Source organism: Erinaceus europaeus, chromosome 20, assembly GCF_950295315.1.
Source record: "Erinaceus europaeus chromosome 20, mEriEur2.1, whole genome shotgun sequence".
Classification (NCBI taxonomy): Eukaryota; Metazoa; Chordata; class Mammalia; order Eulipotyphla; family Erinaceidae; genus Erinaceus; species Erinaceus europaeus.
This window is the reverse complement of record NC_080181.1, coordinates 10,004,386-10,022,653: the sequence shown is the minus strand read 5'-3', so window position 1 is coordinate 10,022,653 and position 18,268 is coordinate 10,004,386. Positions and strand designations below refer to the sequence as shown.

General features: G+C 40.1%; 2 protein-coding genes across 2 annotated transcripts; both read right to left on the bottom strand.

The window, feature by feature from the left end:
* Positions 1 to 5,072: 5,072 nt before the first annotated feature.
* LOC103111387 (olfactory receptor 8B3-like) lies at positions 5,073 to 5,993 on the bottom strand. The gene has a single exon (XM_007520667.1). It carries the CDS (start codon positions 5,991 to 5,993, stop codon positions 5,073 to 5,075), a length of 921 nt encoding a protein of 306 aa, XP_007520729.1.
* A 6,135-nt stretch (positions 5,994 to 12,128) lies between these two features.
* LOC103111386 (olfactory receptor 8B8-like) lies at positions 12,129 to 13,064 on the bottom strand. Its single transcript, XM_007520666.2, has one exon. The coding sequence runs from the start codon at positions 13,059 to 13,061 to the stop codon at positions 12,129 to 12,131; it is 933 nt and encodes a 310-aa protein (XP_007520728.1). The 5' UTR covers positions 13,062 to 13,064.
* Between the last annotated feature and the right edge of the window lie 5,204 nt (positions 13,065 to 18,268).

The following is an 18,268-nucleotide window of genomic DNA, read 5'->3' as shown; positions in this document are numbered from 1 at the left end:
TTTCTGCCCGTGAATGAGATCACCCATATTCATCCTTCTGTTACTGACTTATTTCATGTAACATGATTTAATCAAGCTCCATCCAAAATGGGCTGAAATGGTGAAGTCACCATTTTTACTCTGAAAATGCCCAATAGTTCTAGTTTACCTATCTCTTCATTTAGCTCCTTCATTTCTTTATTGATTTTTTTTTGGCTGGATGATCTGTCAAGTTGAGAGAGGGGGTTGTTTAGTCCCCTACTACTACTATGTTGCTGTTAATATATTGTTGTAGCTCTTTCAGTAGATGTTTGATGTATTTAGATGGCTTCTCACTGGGTGCATAAATGTTGATAATCATTTAAATCCTCTTGATTGATTGATCTTCTGAGCACTAAGTAATGTCCATTCCTATCTTTTTTTATTTTATTTACTGTAAGGTCTGTCATGTCAGATATGAGCATAGTTGTTCCTGCCCTTTTTTGTGGTCCATTTGTCTGTATGGTAGTTTTCCATCCTTTCACTTTGACTTCTGTGTTTGTCTTGTTTAGTTAGGTGGGATTCCTGCAGACAACATATGGTTGGGTTGTATTTTCTGGTCCATCTTCCTATTCTGTGCCTTTTTTTTTTAAATTTTTTATTTAAGAAAGGATTAATGAACAAAAACATAAGGTAGGAGGGGTACAACTCCACACAATTCCCACCACCCAATCTCCATAACCCACAAGTGACAAGCTTCACTTAGGTTGTTTCTCTATTTTAATAGTGTAAATAAAACTTCAGTAAAAACAAGGATGCATGATTTTTTTTTACATTCTCTGAATAAATACCCAAAAGTAGACTAGCTGGAGTATCTGACAGGTACACAGAAAGACATTCAGTATCACTATTTATTAGAAAAAAGGTAAGCCAGAACAACAATGAAATAACACCTCACACTGCTAGAATGGCTATTATCAAAATAGCTAGCATTCGAGAGGATATAAGACAAACAATCACTTAAGTACTCTTGGTGGGAATGTAAACTGTACAGCTACTGTGGGAAACAGTCTAAGCATTACCCACCAAAATTTATAAGGAACTAACTAAAGCAGACACAAGATGGCAGCATTGGAAAAATTTGAACTTACCTGTCCCCATGGGGAGACACACACACACACCTGAAAATAAATTTACTCAGAGTAGAAACAATTTTTTTTAATTTCTTTATTGGGGAATTAATGTTTTACATTCGACAGTAAATACAATAGTTTGTTGTACATGCATAACATTTCCCAGTTTTCCATATAACAACATAATCCCCACTAGGTCCTCTGTCATCCGTCTTGAACCTATAACTCTCCCCACCCTCCCACCCCAGAGTCTTTTACTTTGGTGCAATACGCCAATTCCAATTCAGGTTCTACTTGTGTTTTCTTTTCTGATCTTGTGTTTTTAAACTTTTGCCTGAGAGTGAGATCATCCCATATTCATCCTTCTGTTTCTGACTTATTTCACTTAACATGAATTTTTCAAGGTCCATCCAAGACTGGCTGAAAACGGTGAAGTCACCATTTTTTACAGCTGAGTAGTATTCCATTGTATATATATACCACAACTTGCTCAGCCACTCATCTGTTGTTGGACACCTGGGTTGCTTCCAGGTTTTGGCTATTACACATTGTGCTGCTAAGAACATATATGTACACAGATCTGTTTGGATGGGGGTGTTGGATTCCTTAGGATCTATCCCCAGGAGAGGAACTGCAGGGTCACAGGGTATTTCTAGCCTTCTGAGAGTTCTCCAGACTGTTCTCCACAGAGGTTGGACCAATTGACATTCCCACCAGCAGTGCAGGAGGGTTCACACAACCTCTCCAGCATTTGTTGTTGTTACCTTTTCTGATGTATGACATTCTCACAGGAGTGAAGTGGTACCTCATTATTGTCTTTATTTGCATTTCTCTGACAATCAAAGTCTTGGAGCATTTTTTCATGTGTTTCTTGGCCTTCTGGATCTCTTCTGTGGTGAATATTCTGCCCATGTCCTCCCCCCATTTTTGGATGGGGTTATTTGTTTTCTTGTTGTTGAGATTTGCAAGTCCTTTATATATTCTGGTTATAAGCCTCTTCTCCTATTCTGTGAGGGATCTCTTAGCTGTGCAGAAGCTTTTTAATTTGATGTAGTCCCATAGGTTTATGCTTGCCTTAGTCTTCTTTGTAACTGGATTCGTTTCATTGAAGATGTCTTTAAAATTTATGCAGAAAAGAGTTCTGCCAATATTTTCCTCTAAGTATCTGATAGTTTGTGGTTGAACATCCAAGTCCTTGATCCACTTGGAACTTACTTTTGTATGTGGTGAAATATAGTGGTTCAGTTTCATTCTTCTGCATGTTTCAACCCATTTTTTCCAACACCATTTGTTGAAGAGACTCTGCTTTCCCCATTTAATAGTCTGGGCACCTTTGTCAAAGATTAGATGTCCACAGGTGTGGGGCTGTACTTCTGGGCTCTCAATTCTATTCCACTGGTCAGTGTGTCTATTTATGTTCCAGTACCAAGCAGTTTTGATGACAATGGCCCTATAATACAGTTTGAGATCTGGGACTGTGATGCCTCCAGTTCTGTTCTTTGTCCTCAAGATTGTTTTGGGATTCTAGGTCTTTTCTGGTTCCAGATAAACATTTGTAGCATTTTTACTGTTCTCCTTAAAAATGTGCTTGGGATCTTGATGGGGATAGCATTAAATCTGTATATGGCTCTGGGTAATATATTCATTTTGATGATGTTAATTCTTCCAACCCATGAACATGGAATATCTTTCCACTTCTTTTTGTCTTTTTCAATTTCTTTGAGTAGTGACTCATAATTTTCAGTATACAAGTCTTTCACTTCTTTGGTTAGGTTTATTCCTGGATATTTTTATTGTTGTTGTCGCTATAGTAAAAGGAATTGATTTCTGGATTTCAACGTCTTCTAACTTAGTGAAACAAAAATTTTTAAAAGGGACTTTCTACAACAAAGAAAGAAACTGCACTGAAACTTATAGGAGATAGTGAGATATACCCTTTAACTTGGCATCAAAAAGGCCTACCCAGGTGTTTGAATGTGTTATCAGAAGGGATCTTGATGGTGTCCATCTCTTACTGGGGAGCAGAGAGGATGATATGCCCTACAGTGGGCACCCCACCTCTTAATCTTGCATAGAAAAATCAAGACTTCAAAGCTCCAGATCTGAGGCTCCCAGATCTGAGGATCAATGGGGACCATGCCAGAAAAAAAGCAAAGACCAGCTAAGGAAGAACCCTCCTTTAGAGGGCCTGCACAGAGATCCACTCACCCAGGGGCCCAACAGGGCCGCACAGGTGATGAGAAGCACCCAGACCAAAAGGGAATAAACTCCACTTACCATTTTCATAGAATATATTGAGAGGCAACAGACTAGGGATGTAAGGGTCAGAATGGAAATACTGATGGGTGCCATACTGGCAACCTCACACAATCTTGTTAATGCCAGTAGTACACATAAGTCTGGCAATGACTTTGTTCCAGTTTGATGTCTTTAACTCAGAAGGAGAAATATTGCTGTAGAAGCTGGGCAGGTGGCTGAGTAATAAAGCATAAGGAATGCATACAAACTCCATCTCCAGAACCCCATATGCCAGAGCGATAGTCTGACTCTTCTGGAACATCTGCCAGCATTCCACAAGGGTGAGGACTGTATCTGGCTCTCCCCATAATATCAAAATCCACATCTACTTCCAGGGCTTCTAAAAATATATATATTTCTACTGAATCTGATGGGTAACAGTAGATTTAGTCCCTCATAAGACAAGACAAGTTTCTTATCCTCAGTGAATATATATCTATCTAAAGTGGTGAGAAAATGTGAAGTCTTTTTAAATTTCATTTTCTTCTCTATATTTGCAACATAAATGTTATGAAACCTCATAACATGAGGTTTTGTTACATGCCTTAATGTTTGCATCTCTGTTTTCTGAAAAGACCTACTCATTTTAAAGGGGAGACATCCACTTTGTGAAGACTGACACACAGGTGTAAAAATCAATAGTAATCAATTATGATATATCTATAGCTGAAGCAAAGACAAAGAATATACCAGGAAGCCACCCCACCTCCATTGTCTAAGAGAACCAATAAAGTCTCCTGAAGAGAGAGGATAAACAACAGAAAAGAAAAAGTGAAAGCAGTCATTTCAGGCAGAGGAGAAAGAATGAGTCATGGGTCAAATTTTTATCAACTACAAAACCAACTTTCAGACAGGTTAAAGATAATTTTTCATGCCAAACAGTTTAATCCACAAATAATTATATAATACTTAAAAGCCCACCACTTAAAGGCAGGGGTAGATAGCATAATGGTTTTGCGAAAGGGACTCTCATGCCTGAGGCTCCACAGTCCCAGGTTCAACCCTCCCACCAACACCCCACCACCATAAGCCAGAGCTAAGCAGTTCTCTGGTAAAAAATAATAAAAATAATAAAATTTATACATCACTTTTTTTTTTGCCTCTAAGGTTATCACTGGGGCTGGGTGCCTACACTATGAATCCACTGCTCCTGCAACCATTTATTCAATTTTTTTGGACAGAACAGAGAGAAACTGAGAGGGGAGGGGGATATAAAGAGGGAGAGAGAGAGAGAGATTCACCTGCAGACCTGCTTCACCAGTTGTGAAGTGACCCTCCTACAGGTGGGGAGCCAGGGGCTCCAACTGGGATCCTTGCACTTCAAACGTTGTGAGCTTAGCCGGGTGCACAATGGCCTGGCTCCCTCACTTAATGTTTAAATGAGCTCCAATTCCAAAGTTCAGTTTCAACAAGATTAAATCTCAATGATACCTCCACCCAAATTTTGAGCTTCTTTGAGCTTTCCCTGAAAAGCAGGAACAGAAGATATAGTCCAAGTGGTAAGGAAAAAAGAACATTGGGCATAAAGATGAGAATTAAACAATTGACAAAGACTCCAGTTAACTTGACTATGGAAAGAAAAAACAGGTAAGAAGGCTGACACTAAAAATATTTTAGTTAAACACATAAGATCTTTTGTTATGTAATGAAACCAAAGGAAGCTACTGTGCATGGTCATATATTTCACCTCAAGATTTTTCTCAGGGCAAGTTTAACATCTTTATTTCTCAAGCTATAGATTATGGGATTCATTAAAGGAACTGTATTGGTATAAAACACTGAGGAGATCTTTCCCTGATCCACTGACATAGGAGAAGACGGTTTAAGGTACATAAAAGAAGCTGATCCAAAGAAGAGAGAAACAGCCATTATGTGGGAGCTGCAAGTACTGAAGGCTTTGGACCTGCCCTCTGTGGAGCTCATGCGGAAGATGCTGGAGAGGATGAAGCCATAAGAAAAAAAGATAGTGAACGTGGGCACAACAATATTGATGCTCACCACAACAAAAACTACCATCTCATTGACATTGGTGCTGGTGCAGGAGAGCTGGAGCACAGGGAGGATGTCACAGAAATAGTGGTTGATGGTATTTGCATCACAGAAGGTCAGTCTCAGCATGAATCCTGTATGGGCCATCGCACCAGAAAAAGCCATAAAATATGTACCAAGCATCAGACCAGAATACACCTTAGGGGACATGGCAGTGTTGTACAGCAGTGGGTTACAGATGGCCACGTAGCGATCATAGGCCATTGATGTCAGCACATAACATTCAGAAATGGAGAAAAAGCAGAAAAAGTAAAGTTGGGCCATGCATCCATTGTAGGAGATAATATTCTTCTTTGATGTGAAGTGAACCAGCATTTTGGGAGTAAACACAGAAGAGTAACAGAAATCTACAAAGGACAAGTTAAAGAGAAAGAAGTACATGGGGGTGTGCAAGTGTGAATTCAGACCAATTAATAACATCAAACTCACATTCCCTAGCACAGTGACAATGTAGACTAGTAGAAACAGAAGGAACAGGGGAAGCTGGAGTTCTGGCCGGTCTGTTAAACCCACCAAGACGAATTCAGTCACAAAAGAACTATTTCCAGGAGCCATTCTTCTCTAAGAAAATCTGTGAGCACAAGAAGGTAGTGTTACATAGACATCAATTAAGTTTTCCCTCAATTTCTCCTCTCACTGCAGTGTAATCACTAATAATATCTGAGTGTAGAACTAGAACCCATACGATTATTTTGGTATCATCATGAAATCAGCCACACAGACTTCCTTTTAGCAGAACTTTTATTAGAGTAGGAAAGAATATCAGGAATTAACTTGCAGAATAAGTGGAACCACTACCAAATCCAAGTTTAGGATTTAAAAAAGGGGGGGGGGGTAAGAGAGAAATGTTGAACAGGAAGCCACTTCCCTCTCATCTGACCATTTCTAATTTCTTTGAACCCTCTCCTCACCAAAATAATTACAGATATTACCCATACCTCCTAACAATGAGCATCTAAGGCAGACTTAATGTGCTGACAATCAAGACATAATTTGAATGCAAAACCAAGGGACCAGAATCTAGGAGAGGTTACTGCCTGGTGTCACTGAGCACACATGTAAATATAAATGAGAGTTCCACCCATGGAGAAGAAAACTACTGATAATATAATAATACCTTTTGAGCTCCTAAAATCTCCAAACATTTCTGACCCCTCCATTCCTCCACCCCCCCCCAAAAAAAAAAAAAAACAGAATTCACTGCTAAGTTGTCGTAAGTCTCTGAACGGAAAAACAAAGGATAAAGCATTCTATCTTAGATCCCAGATTAACATTTTAGATTTTACCTTATAAATGGAATTCACAAGGTCACCCACCTTAGCTAAGAAACTTGGAGCTATCTCATCAGGGTTATCACCCCTGTGGTACTAGAAGAATTCCGGTTCCAAAGTCTTTCTCCTTTGAAACTAAGAGAAAACAGTCATAGTTTCTAAATGCCCCTAGAAATATGTCAGGACTACAGATCCTAATATCAAATTATTACTTTTAGCCTACCCAGCAGCAAATAGAGATATATTTTTACTATTATCATGTTTGCCCCTTTGTAAGTCAAAAGATTTCATGTGATGTAGTAACATAACTTGCTCACTTATAAGCAGTCTCTTCCCCAAGGAAATTTGGCAGGTGTAATGGGGAACAAAGGGATTACATTTACACCCTGGACCTCACCTCCTCAAGGGCTTGACAATTCACTTGACTTTTCTCCACTGTGGTGTCTGTACATTCCCAAAGGAAGAGCTGAAATAAACTATTTACGTTTCAGCAGGAAGACAGAAGAATATCCTGAGGTCTCTGAGGTCCCAGGTTCAGTCCCCATCACTACCATAAGCCAGATCTGAGCAATGCTCTCGTTAGAGGGAAAAAAAGCAGAAGATGAAGCTATAGTCTCTCCATCCTGATATGAAAGTATAGCTCAAAAGATTTGTGTTTTGACTCCCTTTATAAGAAACTAATCTAGACAATCCCAGACACAGCTTATACATGACACCAGATGCAGGACCTACAGAGAAAGTCAAGACACGTGTGTGTGTGTGTTTGTGTGTGCACGCACGCGCACACATGTGTGTACGTACACCTAGCAAGTGCAATACCTTGTGAAGAGACAAAGACACATATTTCTGTAAGCAACTAACTAAACTCATAAAATTAAAGTGTAGTGTTAGAAGTACGAGGTATTCATTTTACTACATCTGATGATCTCAACCAATTCAGTGCCACCAGTGCCAGCTCAACATGTTTTGCTTCAGACTGTGTCCAAAGATGCCAGGCCAGGGATGTCAACCCTCCAGCTCCAATATGCTGGTGAGGCCTTTCCTAGCTCCTAAGTTCCAGTTCAGGTGGCGCACTTCCTAGCAAAGTTAAAGAACCTAGCTCTAGACCAGGGCCCATGAGGTAGGGGCACATGCACACGTGTCTGTAAGTTGGGGGAAAACATATACTTTACAGTAAAAGCACACAATGGGGGGTTGGGTGGTATCACAGAAGATTAAGTGCACATGGCACAAAGGGCAGGGACCGGCGTAAGGATCCTGGTTTGAGCCCCTGGCTCCCCATCTACAGGAGGGTCGCTTCATAAGTGGTAAGATGATTCTGCAGGTGTCTGTCTTTCTCTCCCCTACTATCTCCCCTCTTCAATTTCTCTGTATTATCCAACAACAACAACAGCAATGACAACAACAATAATAATGGCAACAACAAGGGTAACAACAAGGGCAACAAAATGGGAAAAATGGCCTCTAGGAGCAGTGGATTTGTAGTGCAGGCACCGAGTCTCAGCAATAACCATGGAGGCAAAAATAAGTAAATAAATAAGTAAATGAAGCACAATAGTCTATAGTGACTCAATAAGTACAGCAAACAAGTCGGAAAATAAATAAAAAAAGATACAAGGTGCTTAATCAAATAGTTTCTACTTAGATCTAAGTATAACCCTGACAGATAAAGTACAGACTGTAAAAGCTGGATAAGAGCAAGAAACCAGTACACTTTAATGATGGTTCTTTTGATTACTACCAAGCCATCTCACCACCTGGGGCTGCGGTCAGTCAATCCTGGGATTCCCACACAGATATGATGGGCCTAGACCTCTAACAGATCCCTCTCTCCACCATCACTCATCATCTCCATCAGAAACAAAATCAAAAACCTGCTTGTGGACCTCTACAGGACCTTGCCATCAATGTAGAACAACAGTGGTAGAAATTGGCACACTCTAAAAAGGGAGACTAGTGAGGCAGGGCTCTGGAGAAGCGGGGCTACAGGCAACATTAGTGGGGTCATCTGCCCAGGGGAGTCTGGTGGGCACCGTGGTAGCATGTGGAACCTGAAAGAAGAGTGGTAGCTGAAAGAAGAGTTAACATATGAAGCCAAATTGTTGACTAATGGGATATGGAGTTCTGCTGGTGGGAATTCTGTAGAGTTTTACCCCTTTTATCCTATGGTTTTTGTCAGTGTTTCCTTTTTTATAAATAATAATAAAAAATGTTTTAAATTAATTTTTTAAATTTTTTTATTAAAAAAAGGATGTGGAGAACACTAGGCCAACATACTCTGCCACTCAAGGAGGCCTGGTCCTGAAATGAGAACAGCCTAGAATGTTCCCAGCTGTGACCATGGACTACAAGCTCAGACTGACAGGGATGCAGAGGTTACACAAGTTTTTATGCTAAATGACAAATTATGGGCCTTAGGTCAGATCAGTGGGGTTTACAGTTAATGATATTTATATATTCTTCCCATATTTGGGAGCTACTTTCTGCCCTGATACAGATTTCAGTCCTATTCCCAACTCTGACACCATCTTCCCAGACAATATTCTTAGCCTACCTGCATGCTAGCTCTCAGGCTCAAGCAAAAACTATAAAGTCATGAGCCCTTTGGAATATACCTAAAATAAACTTCCTAGCTTCTTTCAACATGAAGACCCCAAATCTCATATGCTATATTCTTACCTTTAGGTTCCTGATTATTAAACAAGTTGTTTTGTTTTATATCTTAATGCTTTTCAGCCACCAAATTGCAGGTGCTACCATGACACCAACCTGACTTCCCTGGGCAGATAACCTCACCAATGTGTCCTCGAACCTCACCTCCCCAGATCCCTACCCTACTAGGGAAAGATAGAAACAAGCTGGGGGTATGGATAGACCTGTCAACACCCATGTCCATCAGGGAAGCAATTACAGAAGCCACACCTCCCACCTTCTGCTCCCCATAAAGATCTTTGTCCCATACTCCCAGAGATAAAGAACAGGGAACATTCCAATGGAGGGTATGGGATACAGAGCTCTGGTGGTGGGAATTGTACCCTTCTTATCCCAAAATCTTGTCAATCATTATTAAATCACTAATAAAAAAATTTTAAATGTTGAATCATCTTGGGCAAAAATGACCAAAAAAAAAAAGTGTATATGAGGCATATGCAAAAAAATTCCTGAAATGTTTTGTGACCTATTCTGAAGAATTTGAGGAAGATGAAGAAATTGAAGTCCTAAATAAGGAACCTGTGGAACTTGGGGGAAAAAAAGGTATTTTTATAAGCCCCATAATAACCACAAAGAAAATACCTCTCGCAGTTATACAAAAGAAACATAGAAAGTGATTAAAACTTACCCATATGCAATCAACAGAAGACAAAGGAAGATATCAAAGAAGGAAGGATGGATACACAGACTATGAGAAAAAAATAAATGCAATAGTAAATTCTTCCTTATCAATAATTACTTTAATGCAGAAAGATTGAAGTCGTCCATTACAACACATAAACAATGACAGAAATTCTCATTTTGGAAAAACAAAAATGATCTGAACAAGAGAATTCTCTAATGGAGACCAGTGGGTGGCCATCAAGGACTTGAGAAGACGCTCAGCATGACTTCTCACTAAGGAAATACACAGCAAAACCAGTCAGAGCTCACCTCCTCACACCTGTCAGAATGGATAATATCAAAAGGACTAGAAATAGCAAGTGTTGCCAGAAGCACAGCGAAAAGGGAACCTTCACATACTGTTGGTAAGAATATAAACTGCTGTGATTTATATAATAGAAGAAAATTTTGTGCAATTATTGTGCCTTCTCTTTCAAATGTCCTTGACTGTGAGAAATGCAAAGAAATGAGTTCCAAATACTCCCATCTGAGAGAAATCTGGAGAACCCTCACAAAGCTAGAAATGGACCTTCCTTATGACCCAGTAATTCCTCTCCTAGGGATATATCCTAAAGAGTCAAACACACCCACCCAAAAAGATATGTGCATACCTATGTTCACAGCAGCACAATTAGTAATAGCAAAACCTGGAGGCAACAACAACAACAGATAAATGGCTGAGAAAGCTGTGGTATATATACACCATGGAATAATACTCAGCTATTAAGAATAATGAACCCATCTTCTCTGACTCATCCTGGATGGAGCTAGAAGGAATTACGTTAAATAGGTCAAAGACAAAGACAAGTATGGGATGATCGCACTCATAAACAGAAGCTGAGAAGAAGAATAGAGGGGAAACACAAAGCAGAATTTGACTGATTTGGGGGATGCGTTGGATCGACCTTCTCGTGGTGCATCCCGTGAGTACCCATTCATTGGGGAAACTGACAATCCTTCCTAGCTGATTGAATCCACATGGATCCCAGTCACTTTCAAAGCGAGCAACAAGCAGCTCCTGACAGCTTTCAACCTGACGCTGTTGACTGGCTACGGAAGAAGGGCAAACGCTAGAAGAATAACTGCACCAAAGTAAAAAATTCTGGGGTGGAGTAGGGCAAGCGTAGATTTCTAGCCCTCCATTATAGGGGATCAGGTGAAGGTAGGGGCAATGAGTTTTGGTGGCTAGAATGGTGTTAATATAAACTATTAACTTACAGTCTTAAAAGTAACTACTCAATCAATATGAGAGGGAAAAAATGGATTGAATGTCTCGAACCTCTTGATATATAGATCCCAGTTCTGAATATATATTCCTTAAATTAAGTATTTATGGTTTCAAATTGGTTACTGGACTGAACTTTTTTTTATAAAAAGGAAATATCGGGGAGTTGAGCGGTAGCACAGCGGGTTAAGCGCACATGGTGCAAAGTGCAAGGACCAGTGTAAGGATGCTGGTTCAAGCCCCTGGCTCCCCACCTGTAGAGGAGTTGCTTCAAAGGCGGTGAAGCAGGTTTGCAGATGTCTATCTTTCTCTTCCCCTCTCTGTCTTCCCCTCCTCTCTCCACTTCTCTCTGTCCTATCTAACAATGATGACATTAACAACAACAACAATAACTACAACAACAATGAAAAACAAAAAGGGAAATAAATAAATATACAAAATAAAAATAAAAAAGGAAACACTGACTAAACCTTAGGATAACAGGGATACATCTCCACACAATTGCTGATTTTTTTTAATATTGGGTTTTTTAATATATTTCATTATTTATTTATTTTTGGACAGAGACAGAGAGAAGCTGAGAGGGGAGCAGAGGGTAGAAGAGGGATAGAAACAGACACCTGCAGCCCTGCTTCACCACTCGTGAAGCTTCCCCCTGCAGGTGGGGACCAGGGTACCCCCTGCAGGTGGGTACCAGTGCACCTGACTGAATTTTAGCAGTGGGCTTAACTTGTTAATACATTTCCAAATGCTCCCATCTAAAGCATTAAAAAAAAAGTATAATATACCAGTCTTTTAACGTAGATCAACACAGTACATTCAAAACTTCCTCCTACTCAGGGTTTTTCTAAGAGCCAATTTCACATCTTTATTCCTCAAACTGTAGATCAAGGGGTTCATCAGAGGAATCACATTGGTGTAGAACACAGAGGAGATTTTGCCCTGGTCCATGGACCCAGCAGAAGATGGTTTGAGGTACATGAATGCACCTGAGCCAAAGAAAAGAGCAACAACAATGATGTGGGAGCTGCAGGTGCTGAAGGCTTTGGCCCTGCCCTCCTTGGAGCTGATGCGGAGGATGCTGGAGATGATGAAGCCATAGGAGACAAAGATAGTGACACTGGGCACAGTGATGGTGATACCCACCACAATAAAAACTACCATCTCATTGACATAGGTGCTGGTGCAGGAGAGCTGGAGCACAGGGAGGATGTCACAGAAATAGTGGTTGATGGTGTTTGCATCACAGAAGGTCAGTCTCAGCATACACCCTGTATGAACCATGGCTTTAAAAAATGCTATTATATATGAACCAAACATAAGACTGGAACATACTTTGGGGGACATGACAATGTTATACATAAGTGGGTTACAGATGGCTACATAGCGATCATAGGCCATTGCTGTCAGCACATAGCATTCAGAGATGACAAAAAAACAGAAAAAGTAGAGTTGGGTCATACACCCATTGTAGGAGATATAGTTTTTTGTTGATATGAAGTTTGTCAGCATTTTGGGTGTAAACACAGAAGAATAACAGAAATCTATAAAGGACAAGTTAAAGAGAAAGAAGTACATGGGGGTGTGCAAATGTGAATTCAGACCAATCAGAGTTATCAAACCCAAATTACCCAACATTGTGACCAAGTACATTGCTAAAAACAGGAAGAACAAGACGATCTGGAGGTCTGACCTGTCTGTTAAACCCAACAAAATAAATTCAGTCACGAGAGAGTCATTTCCAAGCGCCATTCTTTTTTTCCAAGAGTATCTGTGAGAATAGGAATGAAGGCTACATTCGCGGGAAACCAACACTTCCCACAAAGTATAGTCCTACAAGAGTAGGCATTTCTGATACAGCTAGGAGTAGCCCATCTGGCCCTGTATTACACCATTATTAATATCCTAACACTCAACACTGCAAACTTTGTTTCAGTGGTATCTTTATAAGAGTTTTAAAAAAGCAAAATGCACAGGTCCAGGAGACAGTAAAATATTTATGCAAATAACTTTCAAGCCTTCATCTCTGAGGATCCAGACTAAGTCCAAGGCACCACCATAAGTCAGATCTGTGCTCTAGTATAAGGAAAACAAGAGAGAATAGTCACCTACAACTTGGCGAACAGAAGCAAGACTAGAACATACATGTATGTTGAAATCTGGGGATGAGAGGCTAAAGGAAAGAGAAAAATGATCGGGCAGATATGTCCTCACATCACTATTTAGACATTTCAATTATTTTGCTCACCCAATAAAGTATAGCAAGTAACAAAATGTCTTAAACTGGCAACTAATAAAGATTAGAAGCAGTGGGAAGGGAAACAAGATTACATGTAACCTCAAACTAAGGGGCCAGAGTTGAGGGGGATGGCATGTCAGCACACAGAATGCACACTGAATATGAGGCAGCAAGCGCTCCTCCAAGCAGAGGCAGCGAGCTGAGATACACACATCCTGAGACTCTCTCTGTTCTGTAGTGACTCGTGTCCCAGAAGCAAATGCTATGAAAGCAAATGGCATATACTCCTTCTCTGGGTCTCCCTCTTTCCAGATGGATATTTCATGAGCAATCTCAGGACTCACGCACCTCAGACAGAAGTTTTCAGCTTCCTCACCGCTGTCTCTCTCCTGTAGTCCTGGAGGACAAATTCAGCTTCTGAGGCTGTGCTTCATTTGATTCTAAATGGACACTGCAGAGACCAGACTGCAGTGAGCTCTGGAAGCCTTGCTGCACTACAGATCAGTTTCTGGTTCTAAACCAGGGTCTTCTCTAGCAGCAGACAAAAAATACATTTTTTGTATTATCATTTTTATACTACATGACTGGATGCATATGTAATTTAACAACTGATTCTGGTTATAAACAGAGAATGTATGCTCAATGTCAGGGAATATATCTATGTGTAAAAGAGGATTCATAAAATTGGGTTTACACATTAGTACAATGAATAGTCTGTATTAGTTCCTGGGGACTCAAGTCTTGTTTTCACACCAGGGATTAACACCTCCCAACAGGACCAAAAATAATCACCGTGTCCTTGTCCTCCTCACCTCTCCTGGGAAACCTATTGAATTGTTTCTTTCCCTCTTTCTCCCCATAGCACAAATAGACATTTTATGCAAACGTTCTACCTCCAGAATTGTTTTCTTTATTTGTAACACATTTTAAGATACAGTATCTCAAAATAATTCCAACACAATACATCCTTTTAAAGTTTTTTAAAAACAAATCCTATGAAAGTTTCTACCTGATTACTTTGCCAAGACCTAGTATTTAATCATTACATATCTGGTGTCACCTAATTTTTTAATCATAAAAAAAGCTACAGGGACAATGAGGTCAGAACGTGTGCTGGAGGTTAGGGAGAGCACATGACGGTAGTGCCCCGTAGTCTCACCAGAGGCCCCAAGTCCCATGGCCTCTCTCCATCCATCACCAGAGTTGAGTGGTGCTCTGGTCAAAACAAACAAACAAACAAACAAAAAGAAAATCTGAATGACCTGACTTTGACAGACTAGTGAATTTCCTCCTATCTCTGATAAATATTTGTGTAATAAGAGTGGCAAAAACTACATTTCTTTTAGTGAATTCTATAAAGATCAATTACATAAATACAAGTTAAGTGGTCAAAGCACAACTTGAGCCTTGGTGAGCAATCAATGAATATCAGATGTCTTTACATATATTAGTATAAATTCCAAGAAAATCTCTATAGCTGCATCATTCCTATGTTACTAATAAATTGTAAGTTTTTCTGTTTTATTTTTGCCACCAGGTTATGACAAGTACTCAATGACTGAACAATGAATACACCAGTACACATTTATTTTTCTTTCATTTGATAGGACAGAGAGAAATTGAGAGGAGATGGAGTGAGGGGAAGAGACACCTGCAGCACTGCTTCACCAACTGTAAAGTTTCACCCTTGCACATTGGGACTAGAGACTTGAACCTGGGTCCTAATACACAGTAATGTGTGCATTTACTGGGTGCACCACAATCCAACCCACTAAATTGTAAGCTCTTTAAAAATAGGATTGTTTAATTTATTTTAAAGTCTATTGTGTCAGAAATGAGAATATCTGTTCCTGCCTTTGTGTGTGTGTGTGGTCAATTAGCTTGCATGATAGTTTTGCATCTTTTTACTTTGAGTCTGTGTTTGTCTTGAGTTAGGTAGAATTCCTGCAGACAGCATATTGTTGGGCTGTATTTTCTGATCCATCTCCCTACTCTGTGCCTTTTAATGAGTGAATTCAGGCCACTGAGACTTATTGATATTATGGATTTATGGTATTCCAATGCCATTATTCAATACTTTTCTCTGTGTTCTGATATATGGTGGGTTTTTTGGTGATGTTGTTAATGTTTATAGGAGACCTGTTAAACAATTTGTTCTGCTTTATATCTCTTTTCAGCCACCAAGTTGCAGATGCTACCATGATACCAACCTGACTTCCCTGGGCAGATGACCTCACCAATAAGTCCTGGAATCCCACCTCCCAAAGCCCTACCCCACCAGGGAAAGATGGGAACTGTCCAGTGGAGAAGCAATTACAGAAGCCAGACCTCCCACCTTCTGTACCCCATAAAGATCTTTGGTCCATACTCCTAGAGGAATGGAGAATACAGGAGCTTCCAATGGAGGGGATGGGACATGGAACTCTAGTAGTGGGAACTGTATGGAGTTGTACCTCTCTTATCACACAATCTTGGCAATCATTGTCAAATCACTATTAAAAAATAAAGTAATAAAAGATAGGTATGTGTATTACATAATGCTTAGAGAATCAGTCAACCAAGAGGATTTAACAATTATTAACATATAAGCACCCAAAGAGGGTCCATCTAAATACATCACTTACTGAAAAAGCTACGAAAATGCATCAATAGTAGCACAATAATAGGAGACTTCAATACCCCTATCTCATACTTAGACAACCCCCCCCCATTGCCACGAGGGTTGTTGCTGGGCTCAATATCACTCCTGGCGGCCATTTTTTCTTTCCTTCTTTCTTTTTTTCTCTCTTTCTTTCTTTCTTATTATACTTGAGAGGACAGAAAGAAATTAAGATGGGAGGGGGAGACACAGAGAGAGACAGAGAGTAACCTGCAAGTGCTTCACCACATGAAGCTTTCCCCCTGCTGGTAGGACGTGGGGGCCTAAACCTGAGTTCTTGTGCATGGTAATATGTGTGCTTAACTGGGTGTACCACTGCCCAGCACCCTGAGAATATAAGGTTTCTTAGCAGAAATCTCAGCTATACTACTCAGAAGGCACACTATTTAGGCTATGTCCTTACCTTGGGGGAAAAACGAAAAGTACTAGGGAGAAGCAGGTTGCAGACTACTAGAGGAGTTCCTGAGCACCAAACCAAGGCCAAACTCCGTAACTTTCTTGGTCTCATAGGGTTCTGTTAAAATTGAATACCTAAGTATGGAGTGATGGACCAAAGAGTGAGCCCCCTCCTTGAGGACCCCAAGTCAGAAGCTTCTAAGGAGTTAAAAAAAAAAAAAAAAAAAAAGAGCTCTCGTGGGATGTGGAGATCGGGTTATGGGAATTGTGCAGAATTGTACCCCTCTTATTCTATGGTTTTGTTAATGTTTCCTTTCTTAAATTAAAAAAAAAAAAAAGCTCTCTTTTGTGACCCAGACTTGGGAATCTACAAGCCACAAAAAAATGTCTTGTTACTGAAAAGAAAGGCATACCCCTAGGAACACTTCTTCCAATGCTAGGATCTGAGAAACAGCCTGCCACCGATTTTTCTAAACAGCTGGTGGAGCTGTACTAGGACAGCCTACGTGTCTGAGAGCTGTAGCAGCCACGGCACTCCTGACAGCAGAAGCTTCTATGATCTCCCTGCACAACAGCTTGAGGTTATTCCCCACATCAGACCTGCAGTGTTTTAGAAGAAAAGGGATCTTTGTGCTCACATAACCAAGTATCAGGCCATCATCCTACATATTCCAGAAATGGCCAGACAAGACACTTGAATGAAATTGAATGATTTTGGTCTTCTCAATGCAGCCCAAGAAGTACACATGACATCAAAACTAAATGTGGTACATACATTCTTGACTAGAAACAAAATGTCTCCTCCATTCTCCAGGACAGGAAATCACAAGTGTGAGCCACTAGTGCAGGGAGGGGTATGTGCTTGAGTGGCTACAGTCCCTCTTTAACTTCATGTGGGCCTAGATTCAGAAACTTTGCTCACTCCACTCACCATCATCTTAATTCCTCTTGTGTCTTGGCTCTTGCCTTTTTAATCTCTTACCCCAATTTGTTTACTCTTAACTTGGAACTCCTCAAAATTTCCAAATGATACTTCACCAATGACACCCTGCCTCCACTTCTTTGGGATCCAGGGCCATGATAAGGTCAGGTGTGTCTGAGAGTATAGACCAACCAGACAACTCTTTAAGGCCCTCATGGACTCTGTTCCCACAAGCTTTCTTTGCACCTTACTATCAATTTCTATCTCAAATCTTTGTAATAAAGAGTCTGAAATTACATACTTAAAAAAAAGGCTTTCTGGGTTTTTTTTAATAACATAGTACAAACTTAATTTTCCTAGAGTGTCTTTTTCTGATTAAAAACTTCCAGAATGCTCTCCATATTCTCACATGCTAACCCACAGAGTCTATGATCAATATTATCGCCAGCCTTTTTCCTCAGTCACTACAAATTCAGGCAGTCTTGGGTTTCCACTGAATGCTTCTACTGTGAACTCCCTGTCATTTAGCCATCTACCTTGCTGCTAGAAAATGCTCTGAAAGCATAGTCCTGTCTTCTCTAGTCCTAGAGCATTTTATTTTTCTCCATGATCTACTGGAAAATAAAATTTTCTAATGAAACTATAAGAATAAAAACTCTGGAGAAGGTGCTAACAGCGAGTGCTCTGATCGCATCGACAGCAACAGTAGGATTTTCTGCCTTTAGCAGGCCAGTCAATAAGGG

Bases quoted from the DNA above. Each gene is read 5' to 3' on its own strand.
- LOC103111387 (XM_007520667.1), bottom strand. From the start codon at position 5,993: ATGGCTCCTGGAAATAGTTCTTTTGTGACTGAATTCGTCTTGGTGGGT.
- LOC103111386 (XM_007520666.2), bottom strand. From the start codon at position 13,061: ATGGCGCTTGGAAATGACTCTCTCGTGACTGAATTTATTTTGTTGGGT.